The sequence below is a fragment of the Galendromus occidentalis genome, unplaced genomic scaffold (genome assembly GCF_000255335.2).
Source record: "Galendromus occidentalis unplaced genomic scaffold, Mocc_1.1 scf7180000077438, whole genome shotgun sequence".
NCBI classification, from domain to species: Eukaryota; Metazoa; Arthropoda; class Arachnida; order Mesostigmata; family Phytoseiidae; genus Galendromus; species Galendromus occidentalis.
In genome coordinates, this window is record NW_003805426.1 from 770,475 (window position 1) to 793,708 (window position 23,234).

The window sequence follows — 23,234 nt, forward strand, 5'->3', positions numbered from 1 at the left end:
AATGTCTCATATCAATCATGAATCATGATTATCGAAATGAGGAATTGATTGAGTGATTCTTCGGGCGAGAGTCCTCCCGGAATCGTGACCCCAACCCCTGCAGGCTCGGAACCCCAGCTAGAAAAAAAACTGAGCTCCTGGAGAGAGGACGTCTTGACGGATTTCTCCGCGGTACTCGATCTGTCGGAGCCAGAACCTCTTACCTCCCGCAAAAGTGGCAGACATGGAAACCAGCTTAGCGGGAGTTAATAACTCCGATTCGGAGGTGTTCTCGCGGGAATTCAATCATTCGGATGGACCACATCAACACTACCAATATTACTGTTTCGTACGAGTTTGTTTCAGATAGCAGCCAAGGTAAGTCTCTTGAGAGCGGCTATCTTACAAAGGCGACAATAGACGCTTTCGGGGAATTCAGACGAATCACGAGTGAAGGAGCCGACGATAGCACTCGCTGTGGCTTCGTCGTTGCGCCGTCTGACGACTGATCTACAGCACCGAGCGAACTCAGCATTGAAGGATGGGGGCTTCTTCCCCGCTTATCCCTTCTCCGCTCTGGACCGCGTTCGGGGACAGTTTTACCGTTCAAGACCCTTGAGGAGGTTTCCATGTTCCTTGGCACAAGTTACGTATTTGACGAGATCGATCTCTCAGAACATGGCGTCTCCCGGGACCGTCTTACAGTAGCAGTCTGTGCCACTCGTGTGACTTTTACTCCTGGCAAACTCAGGGTATTGTTGGTTTTCGAATCTTTTTGGAGCTCCCGACAACATTCAATATAATTGCCGTGATCATCGCCGACAATAAACCGGAGAGCCGTCGATTGAAGGGGAAAATATTTGAAATTCGGACCTCTCGGGGATCGAGATCTCCTCGCTCACAGAACGGCCACTCGACCCCCTTGAATTCGCCGTGCAATGAATCGCATGCGCCTCGGGCAGACCGGATTCGAATTCCATCCGGCGACGATCTCTCATATCTCAAGAGGACCTACTGGCGAACGATACGGATATTCACTATTCACCAAGGCGGCCTCCGAGCGTAGGGAGCGACACTGCAATACTGTGGCAAAATCTCGCGGTCAGCATCGGATTCTCATCGTTCAATGCTCCTACAGAGAAAAATTTCTTTCCGGATCATCAAGTCAAGAGGGGTTCCGAATTCACCGCCATTGTGATTGGTAGCGCAATCAATCATGAGAATCATCGGGAGTCTTAACGTCTTTTAACGTCACAATACTATTGAGCGAACAACGAGCAGGCGGGCAGCCCGCCGGCAGAGTAAGAAAGTGAGCTCGTAGCAGCAGCCACCGAGAATGCTGGTTGGCTGGCTTGCTGGCTGGCACACTCGTGGAGTGGCTGACGAATCTTAACAAGTGGTGCCGGTGGGAGTTCGCTCATTCGGCTGGTCGGTCGGTCGACCGTCAAACCGTCCGTACGTCCGTCTATTTCTCCATGCGGTTCGCTTTGCTATTTCTGTGGGTTTTACTCTAAAATGTCCGCGATGATGATGGCGGGAGCAGCAGCGGCGACGGCGGCGATGTCACGCGAGTCACACTATGCGCAGATCCCCGCAATCGTACGTACGTACAAAAAGCCGACTTCGTAAGTAATCACCAGAGATCCGTCCAGACGACGAGGAGGATGACGGCCCGACGAAGACGACGGAACTCGGCCCATAACCTTTAGAGGCAGCCGGAGCAGATTTGACAGCCAGCGAAAGGTCATAAAGCAAAACGAAACTTAATTCTATCGGAGAAGAATTCGTCACAACGAAATGGTTGGAGCGCGTGTGCGCGTCAACGTAACTCAACTCGACGGTGGAGGCGGCCGTAGCACCAGCGGCAGCCATCGTCATGATCCGACGGCAACCTAGTAACAGCTGTTTGATTGAGAAACGAAGAACGGGTAGACTTACTCAGTACACCGTTTTGTTGATCCGAGGGTATCCAACCGGCTGCGTCAACTCGCAGGAGACTCCCTGAGCTTGTTGTTGTAGTCGGTGCTGTTGTTGCTGTGCTTGTTGTTGCTGCGGCTGCCGTGGCGGTAGCAGCAGCGGTAGCCGATGTTGTCGAGGATTTCGACGCTGCCTGTCGAGAGTCGACTGGCGCGATTTGATGATGAGGACCTGTTTGCTCTGCTCCGACTTGCGAGCTCTCATCCTCACGGGGAGCTTGCTGATGCAGTGGTGACTGCTGCTGCTGCTGCTCGTCGATGGGACCGTCGTCGACGACAATTTGAACAGCCTGCTGAGCTTGCATGGAATCTTCGGCCAAGGAGCCGTTCGATTCAGGAGAGTCCGGCTGATTTTCAGCCATCACGGCGATCACATCACCCACCACTACGAACTGACTGACAAACGAACGAACCAACGAACGACTCACTAATCCATCCGCATCTCCCTGCCAGGCACGCAGCCCCGCTAGCTCGTCGTCGACGACGACGACTCGATTCGACAGCGACGACGGGGGTTGGCAAGTGGACTTCGCGTCGCGTGGAAAGTCGCTCTCGATCGTTCCACTGAGGTCGAGTCGATCTCCGACGCGATCACTACAACCACTCGTGCTACGACACGGAGCTAGTTCGATTTTTGGGGGACTCGTTGGGGGATTTGAGGGGCACCAGCTGTTAGCCACCGGAGCGCACACTTCTAGTCCGCGACAGTCCGCGCTTCTCGCTCAAACAGTTTAAATTCAACTTGCAACACTAGTCAGCCGGCTACTTTGCGACTATCAAACGCCGCAGTCGAACAGCAGCCGCCGACGTTGTAGTGAGCGTACTTGGCAGGCTGGCAGGCAGTCAGTCAGTCAGACGGGGCCGCCTGTGGCAGCGCTCACTGGATGACACGTAAATGATAACAATATTGAGCAGAGCGCCTGTCGTCGTGTGGTGCGGACAACTCGCCAGCAGCGGATGAACGCATTCCGCTTCTGAATCGAACCGACCGGGCGGTCTCACCGGATCCACTCTGCCGCTGGAAGAGGGCCCACTCACTCTCTCATGAGCAGCTGCTCCAGTGGCTGAGCGGGTGGGACAGCGAGTGCAAAGGAACTTCCATCGCTGACTCGCGCAGTCGTTCAAGTTCGGCGTAATCCCCGCTCTTTTGTTCCCGCTCCGCTCCCAGAATTGTGTTGAACGGAATTTCGCCTCTTCCCAGCCGAGTCTGTCTGTATCCGACAAAGGAAAGATTCAAGCACCGTCCGTTAGATAGGATGGGTACCGCAAAGGACTGAAGGATCTCCAAGATTTCCTCGAGCCGTCTTCCTCAGCCTTCCAATCTTCTCAAGGAAAGATCCGTCTTCTGTGTCCGTATCTGTGAATCGTTCCCGAAACCGTGAGCGGCGAGCTCGGCTGATCCAGACAGAATGAGTCAGAGAAGGGATTAAAAAAAGTACGGGGGGTCACGGGACGGACCATGGGGAGGGCTTCCATTCCTGGGAGGGGGAGTTGCGAATTGCAATAGGAGACCTCATCCCACATTCTTGGGCTGGAAGCTGATCACTCGTGAGGGAGGCAAGAGTGTTTTTTCGAAGAGCTTGTCCCGCGACTCGACTCCAACTAAGTCGCGTATTGGTTGCCGACTTCGAAGCCAATCGGCGAACGCATTCTCTTGCACGAGCCTCGAGTCCCTCCGAGTTTCTCTGGCGTTTCGGGAGCGGAAGATGGAGCATCATAGCGAGCGCAGTAGCAAAACTTGCAGAACGAATACAAAATAACACGGGCTGGTCGGGGAGAGTTCCTCCTCCCGTTCGTCCGCTCCAGGAGCCGAAACCTCAAGACGGCAGATCCTGGTCCTGAGGATCAGCGGGAATATCGATGCGGAGTGTACAGGAGGTATAGATTCGCAAATAACCAAGCGACTTTGGATATTATGGTGACTAACCCAAGAATGCTCTCAGTCAGTTGATCCTGGAGGGCGTTCTTTTTCTGAAGCGCGATATGTAAATACGTTCGAGGCAAACAACCACAGGCGTCGTTGTGATCTCCTATACCGGGCTCCATATCGCCCTGTGATCGATTATGATTCCGGCCAGTCGTTGGTCTGCCCCAGTCTGCCGCGTCATCACAATTTGTTCCCAACCCCCTTAGACAATGTGCACCGAGAGCCTTCCGTCCGAATGCCATTTCCGTAATAATCTCGTGGCAGGGAGATCCTCCGAGCACTTGGAGCTCTCCGGTCTTCCTGCGAGCTGAGAGAGACGGCAGCGGATCGTTCGGAGATTAAGATTTCCGCGAGCAATATCGAACTCTCATTTCATCATGGCACAAACCCTCGACGTCTGTGAGGTCGGCTGAATATGACGTAATCCGTGTAAGGGTGTCTCACCCGTTCCCATTCCGTCAGCCGCCTCTGCTCGCACGTAGTTCGAATGCGTTCATTCATAGATCTTTCCTAACATAGAGACTAAAGGGATCGTCCTCAACGCGCGACATTTTGCCAGCCGTCATCCGTAATGCTACGCATCAGAGATCGGACGCGATCGCAGAATACCAAGACTGGGAGAGATCATACGGAACAGATGGAACTCTTAGCTTATAGCGCATGAGATGCCATCATCAAGCGCGACCCAAATCAGCTGCTGCTGCACCACCACACCCCTGAAAACTCTCCGTGGCGCTGTCGGTAGTATCGTTTTCGTAGTAGGTAATGTGGTTCGCGGCCGGGACCGGCTGTGGTACGTCTCGCACCGGGGATTCCTCCTCCTTGCCGTCTCCGGTGAATGTGTGATTGGCTAGGGAAAGATCCACGTTTCCAGCGGGCAGCGTAATGCGCAGGCTCGCTAATAAATCCGCAATGGGCAGCGAACTCGAAGGGAGATCGATTCTCGGAATACGGAGGATGCGCGGTTCCCTCTGCGGAGATTTTCTCGCGGTACTGTCCGAAGTATCAAGAGCGGGTTGGCAACGATTGCGTACCTTCGACGCAGAACACATCGCGCAAGTGTCTCCTCGATGGGGAGGACTTTCTTTCGATCGTAGCTTCCAGATTATCAGCAGAACCGATAGGTAGTAATTGATAGGGATGAACTCGAATATCGAGTGGAAGACTTGAATGGATCGCTCCCATCCGGAGGGACAAGTTAAGTGACTTCATCGACAGGAATACGTCTCACATGGGCGCTCTGTGACTGATCAAGGGACTACCTCTCCCGAGCAGCTGAATATCCGTGGCACATGTATGCTTGTGATTAGGTATCTTCTCTTTGGAGATACTAATGGATCGATCCAGAAGTTCAACCGGTGGGCTCGCTCGCCCGTCGGTGGAGCATTAGAGCAGGATCCTGACTCCCCCACGACGACAATCGAGATGAATGCTGATTTCAAGCTCAGGCTATTTTCCGACGCCCATCGCTTCTCGGATTCCTTCTTCGGAGTGCACTCAACTTTCTGAATGGATCGAGCTGTATTACCCCGAACTCTCTCGCAGGATCATGTATTCCTCACATTCCTGCCTCCACTGAAAAAGTGTGCATCTTCGATCTGTACTGCTCGAAAACCAGTGTTCTTGGGTGATTGTTCGCCTTGACGGGAGGCACGTCAGGTCTTGAATAATCTCAGAGATGGAATATAAAAAGAACTCTGCTCTGAATTTCCTCGCTGGAGCATTTCCAGCGAGTTGCGGCTTCTCTTTATTAAGTTGGTTCCTCTGTAATCACGATTGTAGTTAATTTATAATCTGTACCTTCCTAGGCTTGTGGCATTCGCGATCGATTCGCTTTCTCATTCAATCAATTCATTAGCTCTGTTCGGAAAACGTTGATGAAAACGTTGTCCTGACGTTCTCCGATCCATAGAGTTCAGAGCCTGATCGGACAGGCTTGTTTCTCTCTTCTCCCATTGTGTTCGGAGCGATTCAAAATATATTCATCATACTCTTCACGATCTCAAGTTTCGGTTGATATCGATTCGATGTTTCGTTGAACGACGCTCGCTGCGTCACTCGGGGCATCGATCATTCTCGAGGAGATGGTTTCGCGGACTACTGCGGAAGCAGATTGAAATCGTTGTTCTGCTCCCTGGATTCCCTCGTGTGATCTTCGTGAGTTTCTTGTGGCCTTTGTGATACGAAGTCTAAGTTTGCCTTTACTTCTCTCACTCGATTCGTCCGATTCTTAAATACATAACACAATACGAAAAATGTGAACTGTACACAATGTTGGCGCTACTAAGAGGCCGCGTTGCTGTCGCTATGATTGTGTCGCACATGAACAGCGGAATAAGAAGTCGGAAAATGAGAGGGAATTCACTAAGAATGAATTTCTCGAATGTTCGTAGAAGAGGTCGTCAGCCTCGTCGTCGACGATCGCCATCTCCAATGATCCGTTCGAATCAGCTCATCCAAAAGTTCAAGTTCTCGCGGAAGTCCGTCCGCAAGTTTCCGACGGGAAGGCCGATGACGACATCAACATCGCTCAGAAGCCTTATTACGGATCGCGGATCCCAGATCTGTTCATTAGATACAGCGCAGTCGGTGGCAGAAGGGAGACGAGAGGGTTCCCTAAATGATAATCAACAAAATCGCTGACTACTCTGTGACAATGTGAGGGGAGTATGGCTGGCACTTGTAAGACAATAACCCCCTAGAGACAGAGACGTCATATCGGAGTGAGAACAAACAATAGAGTAAACAAAATGGGGATTGGACTGCAGGAAGGAAAGAAGGGCGATCATACTGCTGACCTCAGAAACCTAGTCTCGGACAAAGATAATTGAAGATGGCTGCGCAAGAGAGAGCGATTTTTCGTCGAATCTCGCCCCTCACAGGAAGGGATTACTTGTTGAACAGACTCGGGCGGCGGTTGAAACCCCACTGGCACCATTCTGTAAGAGATCGGAAACAGAAGAAATAGATTAGGGTTCGTAGCCGTGGCTGATAGCTGATAGCACACCTAGATTCTGATGCGAGAGCGAGGAGGGAACTTCATGCCTCCGAGCATGCTCGGACGAGCCACCGCTTAGCTTTGTGCCCATTTCCGCGTTCGATCTCACATATTTCAGCTTCGCACTCATTCTCGTTGATATTTCTCGCAGCTTAGTTGGCATATTCCATCCTATCAGCCAGGCTATTAGAGCAACATTCAGCTCTATCAAAACGCACATGCGCTTTGTCAAGACATCGTCCAAAAATCATGCGCGACATTCCGTTTCGAATCGCTTAGCACTCGAGTGGGTCGAGAGGTCTCTATTCGGGATTTTCAACTTATGCCTATGGCACAGTGGGCATGTGCCATTTTACGGGAGACACAGATCGATGTAGAAGTCATCGTACGCGATGGTAGTCTGAAGGCGAATTTTCGTGGCTTTCCGATCTACTTACCGCAGCAAACGGATTCACGTATCTTGAGCCGTTAGAGATTCCACTAGATCCGTTTGATGTAGCAAATGGGGAATGCAGCGAAAGAGATTGTGGTAGGACTGCAAGAACCGAAATTCCGTTCATCTAATGAAATCTAAGGAAACTAATGGCTTCTATAATAAAGTAAATAAAAGGATGAGCGAAAAATTCCACACTGTCAGGACACTGTGGAATTTTTTCGGGCTAATGGCGTTCCTTAGGGTGACAAGGCACGTAAGGGGGCTTTGATATCTTCACGTCGGGCTGCCCATCTTAATCCCGACTTCCCAAATTTCCCCCAGACCCTCGAACATTCCGGGGGGGGGGGGCGATCGCGGCCGGCCGCCTACCTTTGTTTGGTTGCGTCGGGTTTGCCGTAGGACTGGTACTACGCGCGGCAATCGAGGGCGAGGAGGCGCTATTCGGAATCTGTTGAGGCCAAACCTCAGCGAAATTGGTACTATTGGCCCCGTTCGTTCCAGCCCAACAATTATTCGTTGTCGTTGATGGCGTCGTCGCTGACCCGTTAGGCCACTGAGGTTGCTGATGCTGGCCGAAAACAGCCCAGTTGTCCGGTTGCGGCTGCTGTTGCTTCAACCCGTTTTGGACGAAAGGCTGAGCTCCCCACGAGACCGGGAAGGCGTTTTGAACTTGTCGAGGAGTATTTTGAAGGAAAGTATTCGATCCGATAGGGAGACTTCCGTTCGACCAACCACCGTTCGAGGGAGTCATTTGGCCGTTAAGCTGCATACCAGCCAGTCCCGAAGTGACACCCATCACGGCCCCGGTCGGAGTGATGCGATCCTTAAGCACCGGGGAGGTTCCACCCCAACTTTTGTTGGCCATGGCGAACGGGTTCGGAGACGTCGTTGCAGCGGTGCTCGATTGTGACGCAGCTGGCGATCCCCAGGGGTTTGTCGTCGATGTCGTCGAGGACGGGAGCGGTCCAGAGGGGGAAAAGGGATTCGAAGGGGGCACAACTGGAAAACGAAATCATCTTTCACCTGCGTTTCAAAGCGAGGCGGTCTACCGACGCGCTCCCATTAGCGAAGCCCCACGCCTTGTCAAACTTTTCCCGGCGAGATTATTTGTAATCGCAGAACTCACCCGCGCTCGTTTGCTGATTATTCCATGGATCGCTCGCTTTCGCAGAATCAGCGAAGTTTGTGGAGGTATCGGTTTTCTGAAATCGAAATCAAAGATCAGACTCCAAACGCGATCGAGAGCTTCGTCTGACCTCCAACCGATCCTCTCCCCTGACGAAAGCCTTCAAGATGCCTTATCGATTCGTCGAGCGGCTCCTGTACATATTGCCAAGTTCCCTCACCTGTCCGCTAAACATTTCGTCCAATTCCGCGAGTGCTGCGTATCGGTCCGCCTGAGGAACTTGAGTCTTGGGCTCGTCTTTCGTCACAACCGCTTCCGTCGTCGGTCGCATTGGCAACATTGTCGGAAGGGCTTGACTGTGGACCGCCGGAGGCGGAATTTCGGGTGCTGGTCCTCCGAATGCCGATTCGAAATCCGCGAAATCGTTTGCAGTCGCTTTCGCTTGCACTTTCGGTGGCGCCGAAATCGCTGTCGTCAGAGCTTGACTCGAAGCCGATTGGAAGGGGTCGAAAATGTCCCTTGAAGGCACAGACGATGTCGAACTTTTCGGTTGGCCCACGACGGCCATAGGTGCGGGATCTCTGGAAAAGCCAAACATATCCGCTGCGAATGAAGTGCTCGTTGCACTGTGGCTCGGGAGAGGCGACCAGAGCTCTCCACCTGCGGGAGTCACAGGCTGTGAACGTGTTGCGAAGGTTGCGGGTGGTTTCGAGGGCATCGATACGGAGCCTCCTGTCAAACTGACGCCTTGTTCGGCGGCAGCTTTCTGCCGTCTGTCCAGCTGCATTTTATGTTGAGCGATCTCTGGGTCTACGAACCATCTAGAAGGAGAAACATGACGAGGCCTTTACAAACGAAATATCATGTCTTACACCTCGAGCCTAAGCGAGAGTCTCTGATTCCCCAACGGTCGCCATCCGATCGAGTGGGGAAACGAGCTCCCTAATGGTTTCCCAGCAAAGCTCACAGAGTCAAAACAGGAGGTAGGATGAATTGATAAAATCTACACTCGGTCCGTTCGTTCCTTTGTACTCACCTCTTACGTTCGTATTTCTGCACCAGAAATTCACGAATCTTGTGGTCTTCTCTCAGGCTCTCCTTTTCCAAATTAGATCTCTCGTCATATGTCCCGAGGTAAACGTACCGATTGAACTGAGGACGGAACGTACGGGTTAAATGTCGGCTTGAGAGACGATTTGCCGGTCGTTGTAAGGAGCGGGCTCATTCGTCATCAAAAAAAGGCATGTGGTCGGGTGACTCAAAAGAGCCGCTGATCTATCAATGGACCTTCGCGACGCATCGTAACGACGGGCCACGAGTTGATGCGCCCCCAAAGAATCTTTGATCGGGACCCCGAAAGGGCTGGGCAACGCACTTCGAACCCGCAGACGGTAAATATTATTTTCCGTCCGTGAAGAGAAACCGCGAGCTCAATATTTGGCTTCCAGAGTTTTCGTTTCCTACAGTCGCCCACTCCTTTTTCCCCAGCCCAGTCCCCCGGATGTTCGCAGAAACTCTAGAACTAGAAAGCACTTCCTTCTCCCGGACGAAAGTGATCTCCTCAGATATTGATGAGAAATTAGGACCGTCCGCCGGCTTCATGCGATGGGATTTGGTCTTTTGAGACAAAGCTCCCCTCAAAGGGCTTCTCGCGTTGTAATAAGGCTAGACATGTAGTCTCGGCATAGAGTCTCCGAGCGACGGAGCAGTACAGCAGACTCTTGCCACAGCTTGCACAGAATGATCGCAAATAAAATGATAGACGAACCACGGAGGGGCCGAGACATTCCCTGACGTGAACGAGAATCTCCCAGAGAGATACTCCGCATTCATGCATAATGGGGCTCTACATTGTTTCTTCCCTCGACGGCCCGGAATGTTTCGAATGAGTCCATCCTTAGACATTGGGGGATATCAATCGTTTTCGAGTCACGCCACTGAAGCAACCAATGCCAAGCAGCTAGGTTGAAAATCCGACGTACGGAACCGAAGAGATGCGCGTCGAGACGGCCGCGACGTCCCAAGCCTTCCTAGAATCAACTGAGCGAATGAGCTGTTCGTCACGGAGCGTGCCCAACGTCAGATGGACATTCAAAGGCATGTCCTCGAACCCTCTCAAGGCCCACATGGATAGTTAGATCAGGAACGGTACGAGCGAATGTTTCCGCTCTGAGTCAGAAATAGAAGGCGAATGCTCTCCGCATACGTATGCCTCATCGATCTGATGAGTGGAGAGCGGCGCTGCATCGAATCGGGTGCTCCTCCGCGAGCTGTCGGGGGCTCAAACCGCATCAAGCCGTGCGGATGTATGTATACGGGTACATAATAAGCCTGTATACGCCGCTTATACCGAACGGAGCTCGTATTATTCTGTAGAGGAATGGGCGCATTTCTCAACTCCAGAGCTCATGTCAGTGCTCAAAAGGGAGCAGTCAGCTTTCGTCATCGCACATTTTGGCAGTTTTCGACGAGCAGAGCCTCTATAGATCAAATTACTCTCTGTGGATAGTGGTTGAAAACGCAGGGTGGAGCCGGGGTCGTTCGGCAGAGTGGTCAGGGTGTCATCGACGGTAGCGCGTAGAGATCTCAGAATTGGACGAGAGGTGCGCGGTGGACAGATCTGACATATCGGCGCTCCACGATGGAGCTTCGATGAGCCTTAACGCCGAAGAATATTTGGGCCCGCATTTTTTTCGGAGGGAGGAGAGTTCGTCTTTCGAAGAGGACGGCCTCACCTGAACTCAACAGATAGGCTGTCGATGTCAGCCTTGAGACATCCATCCTTACCCTCGGACGTCACCAACCCCACGAAAATTACTTCGAGCGACCGATCCTTGTATGGTTCAGAGCTGTTGGAAAATCCTCCGTTGGAGCATTCCTGCTCCGTCTTGGGGAGAATGGCAATTTGGAGTTCCCTCTTGACAAAATCACTCGTTTCCCTTCTCTTGGAGCGCGTTTGAGATACTGCTCTTCTAAGCGAATATCATTCATTGCGGAGAGCGCTTCTCTGTGCGACACATATCTGTGCTAGAACGGCAATATTTTTCTCTTTCGCTCACAGCGGTGAAACCTTGACTGTCAAAATTCAACCTTGCTTTCGAATCGATGTAACCTTAACCTTGGGAGTTTGCCTTGGATTCTAGAACTGCGGCCTTGACTAGCCCGGAGGCCTCCTCAAAGCGAATTCGGCCTCGACAAGTTTCTCTCCGGATGACGTTGGTGTTTACGTAAAGATTAAGACAGCGACCGAGACAATGGGCCCACTGAGAGGGGTTCCTCGACTCAAATGCCAGGGGCGACGAACTGGAGATCGACTCCACTGAATCGTGAAGAAACCTAAAACAGACATCCCCGGAACCAAAGAGTAGAAGAGGATGAGATGACCTCAGGTGCACGGACATCTTTCGAAGAGGGGAAGAGGGGTTGGAAAAGTCGTTCGAGCGAAAGAATATTCCGTGCCCTGCTCCAGAAGGTAGTTTTCCCGGCCATGCGCAGAGGAGTCAACACGCTAGAGGAGACCGCCGATGAAGATGATTCTCTCGAAAATATTCCCGAAAAAGGTGCAGGTGTGCGAGGAGTCTCGATGCTTGAATAGCCGAAGTCACGTCTGAGGCAAGCGTCTCGCATGAGGTAATAATCGAAAATCGGTATTCGGATTCTGCGGATCAAGGTTCTTCTAGGGATTGTGAGAGTCTGCCCTGCCGCTCTGTGTGTCCCGGATCGTAATCCTCCCGTTGATTCAACGCCACCCGATAAACTCGATGGATTTGAATCTGAATGCTTTCGATGACGTAATCACCGAAAAGGAAAGGCTCGGAGGAAATCCATCGCGAAACTGATCGGAAACACGAGCTTGGCTCTCTGCCGTCCTTAAATAGCCCACAATTGAATCACGACGGTATCGTTACGGTCGGTCGGACCAAATCTGGCAATTGTGAATCTCTCTAATCGGTCGCCTATCTTCCGATCAACGCCCGTCGGATTTAATCGAGACTTTCTTCGCTGAGGAACTGAGCGAGGAGCGAAACATCTAGAACGACCGGGCGACGACGGAAACGAGCACTTCCACCCGGATACGTCTAAGAATCGACAGCTATCGGTGGGTATGGAAACGCGCGGAAGGGCGATCGGAAGCTAACGTCACAATTCCCAGAATAGTTCGGCGCACTCATCTGTACAATTTCAGAGAAGCCGAACTAGTAGGGATTACGGCTCCATTCGGGTACAGATAAGCCTCGTGACCTAATGCAGCCGGATTCGGGTAGACGACAATCAGCGCTTTGGAAAAAAAATTAGGAACTTGGAATCAATCATCAGAAAGAGCGCGTCACGAGGGTCTCCACGGCTCTAGTGCGATGGTCCAATGACGGTGGCAATCTCTCGGAGTGTCTTGCCTAATCTCGCCCCCCATTAGGCAGAACGAATAGCAATAGACCGATTCGTGGGGCCATCGAGTGTCGAGAATGCGCGTTCCGCGGGCAGGTGCTCGCGGCAAAGGCCGCCATCTGTTGACGATGCCGTTCATTTGAAGACCCCCTGTCGGTTATATCCAGGACACTTGCCGAAATTTCACGCGAGAGGCAGAGTCCCGCAGAAATAACGTCAGCGAGGGGATTATATCGGGCCGCGGGAGATGCAGCAAAAGCAATCGTATGATACAATCACCGGGATACTCACCTCGTTGCCACGATTTCTGATGAAATCGATTTCTTCGTCCGTGAAACTCGTCATCGTGATCGACTTGGTCCGGTGTGGAGGGTTCAGACCTCGTCTGTGAATCAAAGAAATCAAATCACTAAGCTTCGGTCGGAGTTCCTCGTCGTGTCTGAACGAGAGCTTCTGCGAATGGGAATTGGGGTAGGAGCACAAGCTACGTGGATATCTCCAATACGTGAAGCTCTAGGACAATCATGTCGGTCGCGGGCGAGCAGATCATCGATCTCATTGTCGACAACCTCAAGCACCGGTTCGAAATCAAATTCGGGCCGGCGTCAAGCGAGTCACTTCGTGGTGTCAAACATTCGAACGAAGACAGGCGGACTCGCACCCGGAGCCCTCTACGATCAGGGACAACTCGCAAACACGGGGCTGCTCGAGGTTACGGAGACACAGCGGCGCTGGGGGGCACCAACACATCCGAAAGATATGAATTAGAACTTGTCATCAGGTATGCGGCGGCCGTGGCGGAACTGCACGGAACTCCGCTCTGAGAGAAGCACAGACACTGTCGCCAGAGACAGTCCGGGTCGCACTATGGGGATTCCGAAAACTCGAACTCACAGCAATCCACAACATTTGGTGCAAACGAACGAGCCTATAGTCATGTCGACATAGGTGGGACCTCGCTGATGACACTCCAAACAGTTTCTGTTAGCTCCTTCATTTGCAATTTCTCGTAAAATTGCCAATCTCCGCTCGTCAGCGGACCTCTTGCTGCGAGCGGCCATCTTTGTTTGAATGATGCAGCGATGCGACTGACTAGCTGACTGCTACGGCCTTCCGAAAAGTGGAGAGAAGCTTCTCTTGACCGGTTCGTTCTCGAACTTCGGACCGAGCGAGCGCTGCGACCGATGACGGTGGTCGGGTGGCCCGGACTCCGATGGAAACTATCGCGGGCACTACAGGAACGAGCGCCGACAGACAAGGACGTAACGCCGTCGACGGACTCGGGGTATTTTGCTTGACCGATCCATACTCGATCATCCGCCCGTCTACCCGGCTCTGGACCCTGAGTGAGCTGCCGGTAACTCCTCTTACGATGCTGTCATCGACTGATTGCAATCGACCAGCCGTCTCCCTTGCTGTGGAGAGACGAGCAAACGAAAGAACGAACGACGAAACGAAATGAAGCTCCGAACTTGGATCACGTATAATGACCGACGACCCTCCCGCGACTCCTCCCACGAGATTGCTCCACACTCCTCCTGGCACAAGCAGTATACTCGGTCAGATGCCTGTCGGCTTAGTCGCTCTGCTCGCTGGCGGACCTATGATTCTTCTCGCTATGGTTACGTAAAACCGATCGGGCGTCTCAAGAGCGAACCAGACGTCATGCCCAATCCAGCGATTATGATTGAAGGATTGGTGTCCTATCTGTTGACGACCGTGAACGAAGGCGTCGACTCGACGCCTTGAGAGAAGTTTGACCTTGGATTCTTTCGGAAAGACGAGCGATCAGCTGAGCTGCGCTCGACATTCAGTTCGAAATAATGCTGGTGGATTAGGCTCACGACTTTTCTAGCGTTTTTGAATACAACGGCAAGGCTAACGAGCTTATGATGGCTTCAGGAGGGATTTTGCGGGGAAGCATCGCCACAACGAGTCTGTACCGTTCGCGAACTGGGCTCTTCCTCGATCTCATGCATAAAGTTAATTCCTCGGAACTCGCGTGGACTCCGAGTTCTTTGCTTCTAGCCAATGAGCTATCTCCATTGTTGTAGACGTGGACGGGGAGAGCAAATGATGCTTAGGAATTCTATAAATATAAGTTCAGCGAGTGCCCGCCTAGAGCTCAGAGTTTCATCGAAAGCATCTCGTCTCCTGGTCTCGATGGGCCGTGCACGAGGATGATGGCTCTTGCTCATCCGAAACCATCGTTCCGTATCTGATCCTTGGTTCCGCTGTCGCAGAGGCAACACGCGACGAGGGAAGCTCGAGGTCGATTCGCACGTGCTCCATTCGGGGAAAGGTCCCCGAAGTCCATTCCCCCGAAGCCTGTGACTGAGCTGGTGGCCGAGTTCAGCCGATGGGTGAACTCTGGATACAAGAGAGTCATCGACGGCATGGATTCATCCGAAAGTAGTGTAGTGGAGAGCCTACCACAGGGCATCCCTGTTTTATTCCCAGATCCCGAAGGTGTGGTGATGGCCGTCTCCGGAATATTCCTCGGGAGTCCGGCGCCATTGGAATCTGGTGATAGCCCTTAACCACATCGATCCTTGGGAAGACAGTGCAGCCGTGGAGATTTGCGGCGGATCCATGGATGAGAGGGAGTGGGTATCTGTCGGGAACTGTCATATCGTTGGCCCGACGGGAATCCCCACCAAGGTCTCGTAGCTAGTGCCATCCGCCTCTTGGACTACGTGGAATGGACCTGACCGAGGGCTGCATGACTTCCTGATCTTACCGAGTCTTTCGAGGTTTCGGAACTCCCCTCTGACTCTTTGCAGGTCGTCGAGAGCGTGTCAGCGCGCGCTTGAATGTCTCGGCTGACCGGTGGTCACAATACGACCTTATGCTTAGGCTCTTTGACGAAGCTCGACGACAGCGCCGTGGGGAGTTTCAACAGGAATGCTTCGTACTCGCTGCTCGGCTCCGTGAGGAAGCTGATGTCGTTCCGAAACCGTGCTGCCTCCAGGAGAATCGAACCCATTGAAAGGCGGTCGATCAATGTCCGACTGCAAACGTCGACGCAGATGTCCAGCATTTCTTCAAAACTCTGAGCCAAGAGGATGGGATCGTGCGCTATGAGGCATCACGATGAACCCTCCCAACTCCTGAGCGCTTCTCTGCCGTGAAGGGCGCCCTGTGGATCTGCATGGAGACGATATTCCAGGGGCGCCAGATTTCCTATTGATACTTCGAGAATGACTCGATTAACGTTCCGGCCTGATGATCGATTACGGTAAAGTCGTCCATTACGATTCTGGAGACGCGTGAGTTTTCTGAGCCGTATACGGCATATTTGGGCCCTTGGCAAAAATTTCCAGAGAGGATTGTCGGCCAGGATTCCCGGTAGGGATTTCCAGCAGGAATTATCTTCCGGATTCCCAGCATATTACCTACTACTGCAGGAATTCACGGGATGAGCGCCCAATTCGGAGAGCTATATCCGTTGAGGATTACCCACCAGAATGCTGGAGCGATAAGGCTATAAGCCAATACGAGGATCATCGCGACTCTGAAACCGATCTTGCTGTTGGTCCCCGGAACCTCGTCGCCCCTGAAACTCAGGAGGGACGGATCCGACGTTTCCCCGGTCGACTCCGGAGGAGGGTCAAGCCTGGAGAATCGGTCGAATCTTCTTCTTCCGAAGCTCCCGCATCCGTCTTGGAAGTCACTCGATTCCGAGGTCTACCATTGTTCCGGCCTGAGCGAAAGGAAGTCACCCATTCTTGTCCGTCACGGCTCTACAAGGCACCTCGCGAGGAAATTACTGAGGGAGCTTCGACGAAAGTTCCTTCCAGAGCTCCAATCCTACTCCGCACAACTTACACATACAGCCTGCCACATACGGCCTTTTTTTTAGGTGGAACAGCTCGCGAAGGGGTGACCCTATGATTCTCAAAAGGAACTGCGAGTGTAAAAAAGGGAAGGGGGACTGAGGGGACGGTAGAAGGAGAAGGTAAAAGAGCCATAGGAAAAAATGCATTGACGCACTACCCAGAGGAGTGGGAAATTCAACTGGAGTGTGGGGCTCATGTAAGTAATACCCACTAAAAAAACCTATGGCTTTTTACCTGAGGGGAGATGAAGGGACTGAGGGGATTTGAAGAGTTTCGGATCATACGATCCGAATTCCGATATAGGGGAAGGGCATTCCATGGACGGGATGTGAGGGAGAAAAATGTGGAGGTGAATTGAGCAGTACGGTTGGAGGGAAGTAGGGATGACGGAGTAGGGATGCTGCTTGGTACTCTTTCTAGTTACACGGGCGGGGGCCAAAATAGGGGGAACGAGGGAAGAGATTTCATCTGAGCATTCTCCATGGAAGTACCGATAAAATGGGCAGAGGTCGGTAACGTTACGACGTGAAGATGAAGATTCAAAAGAAGAGGATATGGCTGAATCACCGATGAGACGGATAACACGTTTTTTGAATAGAGTCTAGGATAGAGAGGGATGAATGAGCGGCTTCACCCCAGATATGCGAGCGGTACTCGAGATAGGGACGGATTTGGGTTATATAGAGCAAAAGAAGGTGAGAGGGAGAAAAAAACGTTTGGCTCTGAAGAGTTTTTGGGAGGACCTAGTTTTTGGGAAGCTGACTTGGCCATGTTTGTTATGTGATTGTGCCTGCTGCGGACACTCTCGAGGGTCTCGATGGGGAATTTCCAAATTATGCTCTGGAAAGCTAGAGAGCTCCCTGATTTCGACGTCTGTCGCGGTCAAGGTCCGACGCCGCGCTTGGACGGTCTTAGCTGCCGCGACGGGCGATGCTCGCTTTCGCGGATTCACCTCGATACTTCGGTATGATGCAGTAGGGGCTTCCCGAAAACGACCGATCGTCCCAAGCAGGACACGTCTTGCGCCGTCCCGCGCAGCGACTGTCGTAGATCTGCTCCCAACGTATTCCGCCGAGCGTCGGCGTCGGTTCCGGGGGAAGAGAACGCTCCGCGCAGGGGCGCCCTCTCGAAATATCGATCAAAGAAGAGACATGATGTGTACCGCATCGATAGAGACAATTCACACGATTCTTCTGTCGTAGATATCGATGGTTCTGTCCTATAGCAACTCGGGAATCGATAACTCCCATGACATCTGTGAGTAATGCTCAATGGTCATCGGTCATCGTATTAACATACATAAATGGAGGCATGATTTGGCTAGAGTTTGTTCCTAAGGCGATCAATGATGTGAGCTACGTAGTGTCCTGGATCAAGACTGCAGGCGATGCGCTTCTTTGAAGTGGCCACAACCGTGATTCCGGAAAACCGCTCCGATATGCACGTTGCAAGTGCGGCGGATACGCAAGGGTAGAAAGACATCCTCCGGGTTCTCGGTGTGCGTCACGGTGAAACCGTTTACGGTCACATTACGCAAGTTCGGCGCCACTTTTCGTAGGGACTCCAGACCGCAGTTGCTGACCTGCGTGTCGGCCAGACACAACGTCAGGAGACATCGCAGATTCATCTTTTGGCGCTCCATGTGGATGAAATTAATGTCCTGGATCCCCGTGAAGCCGAGGTAGAGTGTCTCAACTTGGGGGGCCAGTCTCGCCACGAGCTCCAGCGACTCGGGACCAATATCGCTCCCTTCCAGATCCAGGACCTTGAGCAGAGGACAATTGACTAGTATCGTTTGCAAGAAGTCAGCGCTTCCGAAACCCTGTGTTCCATCGAGGTAGAGCTCTTCGACGTTGGCCATGGGTGGCCACGCAGCATCGGTTTTTCGAACGTCGAGACTTCTCCCGAGATCAAGGACTCTGATATTGTAGAAGTCATGCGACGACTTGAGGAACGTTCCAACTTCGATGATCGAGTCTCGAATCGAGAGCAAGCATAAAGTTGTGGGAAAATGAGCCAAACTAATCCGCTTTCTCCGTTGATTGGTGCTCATGTTAATATCTTCGATCGCCTGCGAAAGAGAACAATTCTCACGAGACCGTTCCAAGACTTCCCACAGACTCGTGATGTTCCGCTGGTCCTCGCTCACTGCTGTTGATATCTGGACAAAGCTCTTATCGATGGCTCGTTTTCACCTCAACTACCAGCCGCCTTACCAGTTGTCTTAGCGAGGGGCAAGCTTTTTCCAGCGACTTCACTTTGTGGGCCGACAGCGGCTTTTTTTCGAAGCTATTGTGTTCGCCGCGGATCACCAGAACCTGAGTCGGTTCAGCGCTCTGAGCTTTGAGAGTCGAGTGGATCACTAGTCGGAGGCTTGACGGTGTTACGTCGTTGAGTACTTCGTGGTCCTGCGAAAGAGCCGAATGGGCACGGAGAGTCTGAAAAACACCAATTCGAGTCTAAGAATCACTGTCCTCGTAACCCGTACGATGCGGAGATGTACGCGAGCGCAGACCGGGATTTTTCTCTATGACGGGGCTGAGCTTGAGCTGAATGAAAAGATGGATCAGACCCGAGCGTATTTCTCCGAAAAGAAGGAGGTGGCTACGCGTTGTTCGATCATTGAAGTTATATTAACACGGAAGCCAGTGCGTCGGATGCGGAGCCCCACCGACCGAGGTTCTGGGAAACGAAATCGAAAGCACCTTCTCGGTATCGAGGAGTTCCGGACCGAGGGTTCAGGCCGGATCGGAGGACTCGCTGGTCCTGAATCCAGTGCCGGCCACTTCCGATCTCCAACGAGCGGTCTGGTTTCTCGCGGCGAAGATGAAATACTGGCTGCATCGTCTGAGGTGGTCCCGACAATCAGGTTCGGAAAACTTATGATGGAAATCGCGGAGACTTAGAATTCTTACTTTTCTCTCGCCATGGCCATGGTCAAGGTCATCTTCAGCAAGTGAGCCGTGCCTCGCAAATTCAGGACTCTTCTCGCTGACCGGCTTCTTTTCGTCGCTGACCACTCTATTGGGATGGTTGCCCTTGAGTTTCCTCGAATGGATGAGTTTACGCATCCATTGATTTAGATCAGTCCCGATGTCTAGCTTCATCGTGCTGCAAAAATCCAAGTATTCGCTGCTGAATGCGAATTCAATCAATTCACATTCCCAGGTCGGAGCAATGCAACGCGGCTGAGCTGTTCCCCTAATCCGAATCGACTCGCTTCGAGATCATGTTGGCTCTTTTTCTGTGGAGCCTAACAAGCACCTGTTCCAACCTGTAGGGTTCAATGCTACGTCGAGACGCCGCGTGTTTGGCCTCGACAGGCCTGATATGCGACAGATCCCGTCCGTTTCGTAACACTTTGATAACTTCAATCACACGGTAGAACGGACACTCCGTGGATCTCGGAGTTTTCTGTGTTTCGATGGTTCCGAGAAATTCCACATGAGTGTACACCACGGTCATATCCTCCGCCAATAGGGGAATTCCGGGGGAAATCAGCTTCCAAGCGTGAAGCCGAGTTAAAAAAAAACAGCGAGATGGAAATTCCGACTTTTCCGAGCTTTGCAGCCATGAAGGAACGAGAATTTTCGACGGACATGCGAGTTCACTCACCGGTGTTCGAAGCAGACGCTGAAGTTCGGGAACTTACGTAAACCTTCAGTCACAAAGCCGGTGAGGTCCGAATGGCCAGAGGCTCGAATTCGATGAGACCGATCGGGACCCCAACGCCGCACGGCCTCCTCTCCAGAAGTTCAGCGCGGGTTTCTCGCCAGCGCACCACTACCTCACGAATGCATCGATTTCAGCGGAGGGGTCTTCAATGAGTCTATCCAAATAGTAGACACGAGCCGTCGACCGTCACAAGGCGCCCGGGGATGGAAGCGAATTTTCGGCGGAATTCGTGATCGCGACTGAGACCGATCGAGCTGTCACGCTTCTTTTGGCTTCACAAAGACCTCTAACCACGAATGATTTTATGATCACCGCACCCTCCAACAACAAGCTGGGAAGAATCGGGAGCGGCGCGAGCGTTCGCAGGTATTCCTGCGATGGGAACTGCGTCGATTCGGCCCGCCAGGCCCAGTGAGCCTTTCCGTTGGTCCAGTTTGACACTTGATCCGGTGAACAGTCAGCGCAGAACCGGCTTCGAAACCACAAACATCTTCGTCGTCGGGGTAAACAGAAGAGGGGCACCGGTCGGAACGAGCTTTAGTCGACTGATATACGGGTCGAGAAAAAGTCGCCTTGCTGCACTATGTGGTATATACACTGCACTATCTGATGCGCTCTCTTGCTCGACGGATGAACGGCGCTCACTCGCTCGCTCGCCGGCGTCTCGTCAGCTCTGAAAGGTGGCGCTCGCCTGAATGAATGGCTGGCTGGATCGATGGCTGACTGGCTAGTTGAGTTGTCTGCGGTGGTTCATTCGATCGCGATGGTGGTTGCGCGTCTACCGGTCACGGGGTCCGCATGATCAGAAGTCCTTGGGATCCTTGACGAATCCTTCAGCTGGAATACAGCTGCGGCGGAAAACACCACCAGACGTTTTTCCGAACGCTGCCACTGTCTCGCTCACGGGCTCTACCGCCGCCTCGTTCGCTTGTTCGCCTGTCGATCGAAACGCTTATATAATATTTGTTATGGCGTCGCATAACTTCGCGTGACAAAGGTACCTGCCCATAGTAATGATCGTCAATTCAAGCTCGAGGAGGGATGTTTCGATTCATCGATTGGAACCTCATCGTAGTATTCCGCTTATTCAACCCAAAGGCGAGTCGGAGAGACCTGATTGATGGGTGTTGAGGAAGTTCTTCAGCGGCCGAATTTAAGATCTGGACTCCGCTCGGGACATCCAGAAATCCCCCCCCCGCTTGTTCGTTCCCTTACCGCCTGATTTTCTAGATTCCCACCATCGAGATCCCAGTACTTCCGCGCCTCAGCTCTAGGTGTGGGATTTTAAGCACGTCGCTTCGAAACTCATGGTTCAGCCCTGACCAGTCCAATAAACAAGGAGTCGACCTTGATATCGGTCTCTCAAAAGCTTGCGCTTGAGCTTGACAGATCTACTGCCCTTCGCGTTCCGCGCTCTGCAGCCCGCTCCGAGCGGTGGAGCTATTACGACGCACATACGTCAACATCTGTGGTAAACTTTATTCTACTGATGCTCGACGACCAGTCACTACTCTTTCCCGTCGCATATCTCAACATTTTCAGACAGAAGGGATGAGTGATCCCGACGTCCCGTCCGAGTCATACCGCGCCATGAAGTAATGCGCAGCGCTCACCATCGAGTCCGAATTCACAGAGCATTTGCATCGTGCGACCTCCAGAAACGAATCCGAAGCTCATTTTTCACGATGCTGCTTTGTGACAGCCTTCGTTTGTTTCTTGATGAGATCGACTGAACAACGCTCTTCCTGGCTGTGGAATCCTGGAACTCGAACCCAGGAGCCGAGCGCCAGATTCAGCCCTCCCAAGGAGAATGTCATTTGGTAGGTTTCGCTTCCAAGGTCATTCCTCCATAACCGCAGGAGCTGGTCACCGCGAGACCCCCGACTGAAAGCGCAATCCTTGCAAGTCCGATCAGATGGAGTTCGCTTCTCAGGAACGCGTTGGGGGCAGCATGTCAAACGGTCTAGGGATCGGGACTCCGCGACGCTCCTCTCCGCGATGAGTCGATAGTCGACACGGGATCTCTCGAGACCGGTTGAGTGCCACAAGCTACAACTTGCTATATCAATCGTTTCAACGAGGGCCCCGAGGGTTCGATTTCATGTGATAAACTCCCGGCAGCTCGCAGTCGAGATCCCGGATCCCCGGAATTCCATGACTACAACAAAAGACAGACGCATCTCCTCAGAACTTTGAAGTTTATTCACAGTTTTCCTCGTCAATCCGGCAGATCGACGGATCAGTCAATTGGGACTCGATAAATTAATACATACAGGCGAGCTAGAATTCGGTTCGACATCTCTATTTACATTGGCACGTTGGTCGTCACTCAACAAGAATAATGGGTGGATAAGTTTGGGACCGGAACGCAAGGAACCTCAGGCAGCTGCGTCGATACAGTTCGGAATGAAGCACATGGCTTTCTCCCGCCAGATCCAACTGATTGTAAGAGAAGTCTCGAAGAAGAAACTGAACTCCTTGTGGCTGGGCCTCAGCTTTATATACAGCGTGCTCCTTCAGCTGCGAACGAGTTTCCTCGAATGTCAAAACCGCTATCGAAAATAATTTTTCCCTAAAACTTTGAAGTTTCTGACCTGCCTCGCGAGGAGCTCAGACCCTCACGCCCATTGGAATCTCCAAGTATTCTATCTTTTGGAAAAAACTTTAAATGAGTAAAATGAAATGATAAATATTTTTTTTGGAATCGGGGCCTCGGCAGTCATTCTCCGGTGCTACACAGGGAGAAGGACGATGGATAAAAGTCGAGAGGACGAGCCCGGGAATTTTGGCTTTGTGAATCACAAAGTCTCCGGAATGAAACACTTGGATGACATCCTGGCCGTTAGAGATGCTAAGGAGCACAAACGTGGACGACGGAAATTTGAGAACGAG

At 52.2% G+C, this 23,234-nt stretch overlaps 2 protein-coding genes across 2 annotated transcripts; both read right to left on the bottom strand.

Moving 5' to 3' along the window:
• Positions 1-5,593: 5,593 nt before the first annotated feature.
• Positions 5,594-13,889, bottom strand: drongo (Arf GTPase activating protein drongo). Its single transcript, XM_003743085.2, has 8 exons — positions 13,723-13,889; positions 13,120-13,213; positions 9,479-9,594; positions 8,663-9,263; positions 8,443-8,518; positions 7,686-8,315; positions 7,318-7,415; positions 5,594-6,821 (listed from the first exon to the last, which is right to left on the bottom strand). Exons 1-8 carry the CDS (start codon positions 13,887-13,889, stop codon positions 6,759-6,761), a joined length of 1,845 nt encoding a protein of 614 aa, XP_003743133.1. The 3' UTR covers positions 5,594-6,758.
• Positions 13,890-18,039: 4,150 nt separating this feature from the next.
• Positions 18,040-19,774, bottom strand: LOC100908361 (uncharacterized). The gene is made up of 3 exons (XM_018639432.1): positions 19,664-19,774; positions 18,884-19,105; positions 18,040-18,738 (listed from the first exon to the last, which is right to left on the bottom strand). The coding sequence occupies exons 1-3, from the start codon at positions 19,772-19,774 to the stop codon at positions 18,040-18,042; spliced, it is 1,032 nt and encodes a 343-aa protein (XP_018494948.1).
• Between the last annotated feature and the right edge of the window lie 3,460 nt (positions 19,775-23,234).